General features: G+C 36.5%; 1 protein-coding gene across 1 annotated transcript; it reads left to right on the top strand.

Moving 5' to 3' along the window:
- Positions 1-2,217: 2,217 nt before the first annotated feature.
- On the top strand, positions 2,218-9,226 carry LOC6049758. Its single transcript, XM_001866434.2, has 3 exons — positions 2,218-2,543; positions 8,304-8,427; positions 8,488-9,226. The coding sequence occupies exons 1-3, from the start codon at positions 2,502-2,504 to the stop codon at positions 8,700-8,702; spliced, it is 381 nt and encodes a 126-aa protein (XP_001866469.1). The 5' UTR covers positions 2,218-2,501; the 3' UTR covers positions 8,703-9,226.
- Positions 9,227-9,857: the final 631 nt, after the last annotated feature.

Below are 9,857 nucleotides of genomic sequence, written 5' to 3'. Positions count from 1 at the left end.
AGGAGTTATCACATTTATTCTTCCACACGCTCAGAAAAACAATGATGGTAATATTCATCAGAGAATTGTGAAAGATTTTATGTTAAAAAAAATGTGTAATATTACATCAGAAGCTTGTAAACTTTTATCAGATTAACATTTTTACATATTTTTTAGGTAAAATTACTCATAAAAAGGTTTATAATCAACCAACCAAATTTTCAACCTTCTAAAATTAATTTTTTTTTTTTGCTTTGTGTGTATATTTTTACCTTTTCTAATGTTATGGTTCATTTTGAAATTTTGAACATATTTTAAGTCTGAATAGTTTAGAAAATCACATGAATATTGCATTTTTTGGCATTTCAAACGGTTCAAGTAGTTTAAGATTTTTCAATGTTTTTGAAGCAAATTTGTAGCTTATTTTCCGAGCCTTTCGAAAAAATACGTTCACAGATGTTCAAACTGAAACATGACTTCTACAGGTTAAAAAGGTAATTTTTCAAACAATATAACAAACAAATAACTTTCTGGAGGAAATTACATCAACAAAAATATAAAGAGCGTTATGATTTTAAATTTGATCCGTCATTAAAAAAAGAAATTAATAAAAAACGACGTTTCCGAAAAATCATGAATTTTGTAATGATGGCAACACTGTCAAATGTATTTTGAATTTTCTAGCTATCAGGCTCAAAAGATAGAATTTTGCAAGTTATTTTGCATCATTCGATATTTCATACAAAGTTCCATTCAATTTTGCTGGCTAGTCATACAAAATGACAATTAGAAGTAATGTTATGATCGATTTGGTATTTTTTTTTTTCGGCAAAGTTATAAGTTATGATTAGGGCAATTTAGAAAAAAATAGAGAATGGAAAAATCATATTTTTTTAATTCATTAAATACGTACTTATTTTTGATTTTCAAATTTTTTATGATATATTTTAGGGGACTAAAAATTGCATATTTTGTCGAGGATGGTGCAAAATCTGATAGTAAAGCCTTGATTTTTTGAAAAAAAATGATTGATTAAAAAATCTAAATAAATGTCAATCAATTTAAAAAAAAACGATTGAGAATATTATTTCCAGTCGGACATGAATTAAAAATACCGCCGTTCGCCATTTTATGAAGGAAAAAATTAAAGGTACGTAAATTTTCAACTATCAAAACAAACATTTGGTAGTGTGTGTGAACTTCGTGTAAAAGGGGTGCCAAACTAAAAAGTGACCCCGTTTGTTTAACAACAATTAGTGTCAAACTATCGGGGTTTCAGTGTAGCTGATATACATCCTCATAAAGTTTTAAATTTTGTGAAAATTAGTTTTTCTTAGTGTTATTATTTTTCAAACCCTGACAAACTATCATTTATTCAACTCACAATGAAAAACAATTTTCCAATTTTTCGAGCAAAAACTGTTTTTTAGTTGAACTTTTTTTGCTAGATTATCAAAACATAAGATTCTAATTTCAAATTTTTTTTTACCACTTTAAAATCGATTGCATAAATTTGAGTGCATGATATGACTTTGGATTGAAATAAGGGTGGTTTTCTATACAATTTAATCTATGATATCCAACAAAACATAAAAAAGTTTTTAAATATTTTCTTTGAATTTTAATATTGATGACTCAAGTATATGTGATTTCTAAAATCGAGTGTTTTTAACTATTCATTATTCGACACACTTTCAAACTTAAGACAAAAAATTTAAATGATGGATATTTGCAATTAGGATGGTCTCCAAACAAAACTGGTAGAAAGGTACAATTATCTAGCCTAAATCTTATCTCCCAAATCCACCGCCAATTCCTGGAATTGACCAAGCACCCTAACTGAATGAAATCATTCTCTGTCACTTACGACTGCTTTGGCTGCGGCGATCCTGCTTCTCAGAAGCAGCGTCGTAAAAGTGATTCCGTTTCGTACTCTGACATCGTAACACTGATTGGTGAAAACTTGAAAAAAATGATTGTATTTGTTTAAAAAAATTCAAATTAATTGGAAAAAAATAGAAAAAGTGACCAATAAACTATTTGCAAATAAATTTAAAGACAATAAAAAAAACTCCAGAATCGAATTAATTGACAAAATTTGCAATCCAGTGCACTTCCTTCCCCATTCATCCAAGAAAACCAACCACCCAACTTCATTCTTCTCAACTGTTTTTTTTTTTTTGCTCAGCTCAACCATTCTCACTTTCAAGAGCCAGCCACCGACATCGATCGCAATCGGCGTCGCGTCAGTCAGTGTCTCGCCAACCGTCGGTTTGTTCAGTCGTGCCAACAAAGTGCTCTTCCTTTCCCCACCACACAACACTGTTTTCGGTGCGTTTTACTGCTGTTTTTTTTACTATCCCAGCGAGTGTGACATCGTGTCTCAACCCACACACGCACCAAACCATCTGTTGAAGAGTTTTGGAGTCGTGTTTTTTTTTCGGGGACGGTGATATTTTTGGAATTTACGCATCTTTTCTACGGATTTTTGTGAGAAAAAGAAGAAGAAGAAACCGTCAAAAATGGCCGTTAGTCGATTGTCGCTTGTGAAGTTCCTGGAGCTGGTAAGATTATTTTTTTTATTTTTTATTGAGTATTTTTTTAAGTGTTAATTAGACACACCTTTCCCAATCAAAATCGTCTGCTTTTTTTCAATTTTGCCACGAGGCATCAAACTCGAACACCGTTTTGATAAGACCAACCGTGGTTATGACTGCAAATACAAACAATGCCATATCCGTTCGACACTGCTGTGCAGTAGTGGTTTGAGGTGGAGTCCCGATAACCAAATATTAGCCCGATAGCATTAAGGTTGATTGGCCCCGGCAGTTGGTTGCGAAAGTGAACTTTGGCGTTTAAACGGTGTCACTGTGCTGTTTGCGGTTTTGGCAGACTGCGCTGATAGCGAGTGTCAATTTGAGTGGCAATGTCTTATTATTTGGATCAAAATGAAAATGTATTGTTTGTTAAGGAATTTTAGGGTTATTTTTTTCAATTTACCGATTTTCTGTGAAGTAATTTCTATTTTTGTTGTAAATATTTATTCAAAAACTTAAATATAAACAAATTAATAACTTAATAAGCCATTCTTAGCGAAAAAACACCCTAATAAATCGAACTAACTGCGATGACTAAGACAAAGTGCTATTTGTGCAAGCAATCAATCATCGCGAGAGACACACTACTTCTGCTAGGGGGAACCCTCAGCTGCAAAAACTATACACTAAACAAATAAACTAAGAAGCGGAATGATCGACACTTGGGCGAACCCTGGAGTGAGCAGTTCATAAAAAAGCAGCGGTAGAGACATGGTGCTCTAACCCTTGGCTTTGTTTGTCCACTCTGTCAATTTTGTCAATTTTGTCAATTTTGTCAATTTTGTCAATTTTGTCAATTTTGTCAATTTTGTCAATTTTGTCAATTTTGTCAATTTTTTCAATTTTGTCAATTTTGTCAATTTTGTCAATTTTGTCAATTTTGTCAATTTTGTCAATTTTGTCAATTTTGTCAATTTTGTCAATTTTGTCAATTTTGTCAATTTTGTCAATTTTGTCAATTTTGTCAATTTTGTCAATTTTGTCAATTTTGTCAATTTTGTCAATTTTGTCAATTTTGTCAATTTTGTCAATTTTGTCAATTTTGGTCAATTTGGTCAATTTGGTCAATTTGGTCAATTTTGTCAATTTTGTCAATTATGTCAATTTTGTCAATTTTGTCAATTTTGTCAATTTTGTCAATTTTGCCAATTTTGTCAATTTTGTCAATTTTGTCAATTATGTCAATTTTGTCAATTTTGTCAATTTTGTCAATTTTGTCAATTTTGTCAATTTTGTCAATTTTGTCAATTTTGTCAATTTTGTCAATTTTGTCAATTTTGTCAATTTTGTCAATTTTGTCAATTTTGTCAATTTTGTCAATTTTGTCAATTTTGTGAATTTTGTGAATTTTGTGAATTTTGTGAATTTTGTGAATTTTTGTGAATTTTGTGAATTTTGTGAATTTTGTGAATTTTGTCAATTTTGTCAATTTTGTCAATTTTGTCAATTTTGTCAATTTTGTCAATTTTGTCAATTCTGTAAATTTTGTATTTTAGACATTTTTGACATTTTGATCATTTTGATGATTTTGATGATTTTGATCATTTTGATCATTTTGATCATTTTGATCATTTTGATCATTTTGATCATTTTGATCATTTTGATCATTTTGATCATTTTGATCATTTTGATCATTTTGATCATTTTGATCATTTTGATCATTTTGATCATTTTGATCATTTTGATCATTTTGATCATTTTGATCATTTTGATCATTTTGATCATTTTGATCATTTTGATCATTTTGATCATTTTGATCATTTTGATCATTTTGATCATTTTGATCATTTTGATCATTTTGTTTGATCATTTTGATCATTTTGTTTGATCATTTTGATCATTTTGTTTGATCATTTTGATCATTTTGTTTGATCATTTTGATCATTTTGTTTGATCATTTTGATCATTTTGATTGATCATTTTGATCATTTTGATCATTTTGATCATTTTGATCATTTTGATCATTTTGATCATTTTGATCATTTTGATCATTTTGATCATTAAAATTGTAAATGGTCTTGTATGAACTTGATAATTTGGTGCTTGATTTGTTTCCTAAAAATATAATTTAGTGTGACAAGCTAAAGGTTAGAATTTCTTAAGGTCAAGCTTCGTTCACGGTTCTTACCATTCCAAAAACTCCACCGGGAACAAACATAAAACTATCACACACACGCACACACACATTACTTCCGGAAATTGGTACTAAAACCAGAAGGAAGCAAGACAAATAATAACCCTAATGGTCGGGCATGACGGAAATGAGCGTTGGCGCCCAAATGGCGACAACATCATTCTTCTGCGACGACGTCTGCCACTCCTAAGAGGTTGAGGTTAGGAACTGTTGCTTCCAAACTTGTTTGGACGAAAATAGCCCGTAACAAAGCATTAATTAAGGCGCACAGTTGTCAACTCTGGAGGTTATGTCACTAAATTTGAAAGGAATGTCAATTGCTCTAAATTACGGTCGCGAGACGAATTCTTTAGCTCACTTTGCAAAATTTAAGAGGAGCATCATCCCACAAACGCTAGCTAATCTAGAGTCTCTCAGTGAAACCACAACAACGATGTGCATGATGTCAGAGCATGACATCATCGTTTCAAAGGAAAACAAGATGACTGACTTGCGATGCTTCCAGGATCCCGTGGGACCTTTCTTTTACAGGCTTCTGGACGCATTTTTTTGTTCTGATGAGCTGTCATTAGGTCAAGGCTCAAGCGAGATATTTGATACGAAGCGTTGAAGCTGAACCACAAAACGATGATTGTTGAGGCAGTTAATCGCTTGTACTAGCAGGCGTTATCTTGCTCTCTCTCTCTCAGTCTGGTTGAGCGATTAACTCTGTGTGCTATATATTTATTTATACATTCTGCACTGCTTCGTTAACCCTTCATCGTCACATCTTGATTGAAATTATTCTCAAATCAAACATAAATGTGGCAGATAATACCTAAATTTTAAAATATAAATACTATCTTGAATACTATTCAAATTCAAAATCATTCAACTGACGTTTAAAAATTGTAAACTGCCCACTGAAAACTGTCAACTGCCTAATGAAAAATCCAACTGCCTGCCTAAACTGTCAACTGGTTACTGAAAACTGCCATCAGCCTACTGAAAAAATGCCAACTGCCCATTGAAAACAGTTAACTGCGTACTAAAAACTGCCAATTTCCGTTTGAAGACTGCCGACTGCCGACTGAAACTGCCAACTGCCGACATAAATCTGCCAACTGCCCAATGAAAACTGCCAACTGCCTACTCACAATGCCAACGGAGCTGTCAACTGATGACTAAAAACTGCCATTTGCCTACTGAAAAATGCCCGTTGAAAACAGTTGACTGCGGACTGAAAACTGCAAATTGCTTAAATCAGCCAACTGTCAACTGGCCTAAAATGTCAACTGGCCTAAATGCCAACTGGCCACTGAAAACTGTCAGCTGGTGACTGAAAAAAGCTATCTGCCCACTGAAAAAAGCTATTTGCCCATTGAAACAGTAAAGTACGGACTGAAAACTGCCAACTGCCTACTAACAATGCCGACTGACCACAGAAAACTGTCAACTGGCGACTGAAAACTGCAATCTGCCTACTGAAAATAGCCCATTGAAAACACATTATTGCGGACTGGAAACTGCCAATTGTCGTTTGAAAACTGCCGACTACTCACTGAAAACTGCCAACTGCCCAATGAAAACTGCCAACTGCCTACTAACAATGCCGACTGACCACAGAAAACTGTCTACTGGCGACTGAAAACTGCAATCTGCCTACTGAAAAAAGCCCATTGAAAACACATTATTGCGGATTGGAAACTGCCAATTGTCGTTTGAAAACTGCCGACTGCTGACTGAAAACTGTCAACTGCCCATTGAAAACTACCCACTGCCTACTCACAATGCCAACTGACAACTGAAAGCTGTCAACTGATGACTAAAAACTGCCATCTGCCTACTGAAAAAACCCCGTTGAAAACATTTAACTGCGGACTGAAAACTGCAAATTGCTTAAATCTGCCCACTGCCCAATGAAAACTGCGAACTGCCTACCTAAAATGCCAACTGGCCACTGAAAACTGTCAACTGGTGACTGAAAAAGCTATCTGCCTTCTGAAAAAAGCCAACTGCCCATTGAAACAGTAAACTGCGGACTGAAAACTGCCAGCTGCCTACTCACAATGCCAACTGACCACAGAAAACTGTCAACTAGTGACTGAAAACTGCAATCTGCCTACTGAAAAAAGCCCATTGAAATCACATAAGTGTGGATTGAAAACTGCCAATTGCCGTTTGAAAACTGCCAATTGCTCACTGAAAATTGACAACTGCCGACTTAAATCTGCCAACTTCCCAATGAAATCTGCCGACTCAAACCTGCCAATTTTCTGCCAAAACTTGTTCAAGTCTACCGAGGGTTCGCTAACCTTCAAATGTCATGACCTCACACCTTCCTTCGCCGCGCACAATCTGCCTTCCGATAGATCATCTCGCGCACATTTCCGGAGGCCATCCGCTCGGGTGTGTGATCTCATCGTTCGATCATCTGCGCGCAACACGCACGACACAAATATTCATAATATAAATATTTCCGAGCACGACATCGAGAAAAGTAGGTAGTTTGCAAAAGTGACGTAACGACCACGGCGTCGACGACGCCCTCTGCATCTTAATAGTCGAATTAATATTGTAGAAAATGGAGGGCGTTCTGGAGTTATGGAAGGGTGCACCCTCCAAGGTTGATCGCGGCGAAGTTCTATTAAAAGAACCGTGATGCAATTCGCATCGATCTTCTTTCTCCGGTGGTCGATGTCAGCTCAAAACAAGCAAAAAGGGGAAATATTTTGTAAACATCATCTCTGTTGGTAAACAGTTCACGTACGGGGCGGACAGTTTTTTTGCCACGCCAAATGTTGTTTGTCCGTTCGAACTTGGTTTGAATTCCACAAATAATGGCGATCGTTAGGGCGTGACCATGCCTGAAACCATGTTTGAAGTCGTGAGGTATTGGAATAGAAATTTGGGAGGCGAAACAATTGGATAGATTCGTGACCCAAATATTGAAAACAACGATGGACTATGTGTCAAATTGATCATTCTAGTCTAACATTTTTGGCATAATCACGTTTTTGACTGAATTGACAGTTGGCAGAAGGCAGTAGACAGTAGTCAGTAGTCAGTAGTCAGTAGTCTGAAGTCAGTATGTAGAGAAATTAATCAGAAGTCAGTAGGCAGAAGGCAGTAGGAAGAAGGCAGTAGGCAGAAGGCAGTAGTTAGTATGCAGTAGACAGTAGGCAGTAGGCAGTGGGCAGTATGCAGAAGGCAGTAGGAAGAAGGCAGTAGGCAGAAGGCAGTAGTTAGTATGCAGTAGACAGTAGGCAGTAGGCAGTAGTTAGTATGCAGTAGGCAGCAGGCAGTAGGCAGTAGGCAGTAGTCTGAAGTCAGTAGTCAGTAGTCTGTAGTCAGTAGTCTGTAGTCAGTAGTCTGAAGTCAGTATGTAGAAGGAATTAATCAGAAGTCAGTAGGCAGAAGGCACTAAGCTGAAGACAGAAGGCAGTAGGAAGAAGGCAGTAGGCAGAAGGCAGTAGGAAGAAGGCAGTAGGCAGAAGGCAGTAGACAGCTGAATATTCAATGGAAAAACACTTCTATAGATGATATTTTATATTTTTATTTTAATGTCAATTTTAAAAAGAAATAATTTTAAATGGGATTATTTCTCATTACAGGCCGTCACCATCAGCTGCGCGGTGCTGCACTACAAAAGTTTGGGCGAAAGCGATGAGCTGACCATCATGCTGGTGGCCGGAACCTTCGTCGGTTTCAGCGTCATCCTGATTGGTCTGTTTGCTGGTGAGTTTCACCCCATTTCAAAACCTTGATTTTTTTTACTAAAATTACCCCTCTTTTCAGGCTACCTGATGGGCACCCCCATCAACAAGAAGATCGACATTTTCTTCAGCCTGATCGGCTGCGCCATGTTCATCGCGTCCGGCGTGCTGGTGCTGCAGGCCTGGGAGAGTGGCTTCAAGACGGAGCGCCGCCGGCTCGCCATCTCCAAGGGTTCGCTGGCCATCGTCAACGGGGTGCTGTTCTTCTTCGACGCTGTCTTTACGTTCCGCGATTAAGTCCACCGAATTTTGACCAACGAGAATGAAATCTCAACTTTGTTTAATATGAAATGTTTACAAAATATGTTTAAACTATCGTAACTCTACAGAAACAAAGACGCCTAGAGTGCTAAGCCGGCTTATTTATACACAGAAATCATCGTCGAACCACAACATTTAAAAACACTTAAAAGCTAAGAAGGTATTCGGATAATCACGTGTGAAATCTATGTCATAGCTGTTAGGGATAAAAAAAACACATCGAATTTTGAGATTCAGATGGCGCGACGGTGCGACACCCAGGACACAAACCCCAAGTTCCCAGAACGACACGGTGGTGGCAGCACCGTCGCACACCAACACCATTTCATTTTTTCTATACGTTTTCGTAAAGCATACAAACAGGCTGAACGCCCCTCCCAAGATCGTTGTTTCGAGTAGTTTCGTTTTTTTTTTTTTTTCGTTTTACTTCCATTTTTGTACCACGTTCACGTTTTGTATACAAGTTTTTGTAATAAAGTCTAATTTTATACCAATAAAAACCAAACATAATGAGTTATTTTTTCCCTACCTGGATTTGGACTCAAGGCCAAATTCGGCGTGACCTCGGCCAAATCGGACGGCCAACAAGATTTGTTCAAAGTTCATACCGTTATCGGGAGTGCAGGATTGAAGCGGGATTTCGTTGGAAATTTCCACTTACTCGCAGAGGATGCCACGTGGACAGGACACGTGCGCGATGGTGTGTGTGTGTGTGTGTGTGTGTGAGAGAGAGAGAGAGAGAGAGAGAGAGAGAGAGAGAGAGAGAGTTCGATTTTCACACCCCTCCTCTTGACTTCATGGAGAAATCGGTTTGTTGTTGTTGTGAAGTGGGGCGGAGAAGAAAGAGCTGTTTGATTAAAGGAAAGAAGATTTTATGGAATGATTTTAGAAAGGAAACTCCTTTTCAAAACAAAAATCTGAAAAATGAAGTTTAAAAAATTCATAACCCCAAAAAAATTGAAGAAATTAAGAATTTAACATGTAAAAAAATGGCACTTTCTTGACTAAGGCAATGTTAGCGACTAAATAGGAACAAATCTACCTAATTTGGACCTAGGTCAAATGTTGTAGCCAATCTAAAAATCTAAAAATCTAAAAATCCAAAAATCTAAAAATCTAAAAATCTAAAAA

Source organism: Culex quinquefasciatus, chromosome 1, assembly GCF_015732765.1.
Source record: "Culex quinquefasciatus strain JHB chromosome 1, VPISU_Cqui_1.0_pri_paternal, whole genome shotgun sequence".
NCBI classification, from domain to species: domain Eukaryota; kingdom Metazoa; phylum Arthropoda; class Insecta; order Diptera; family Culicidae; genus Culex; species Culex quinquefasciatus.
The sequence above is the reverse complement of the archived record's forward strand: the minus strand, read 5'-3'. Positions and strand labels throughout refer to the sequence as shown.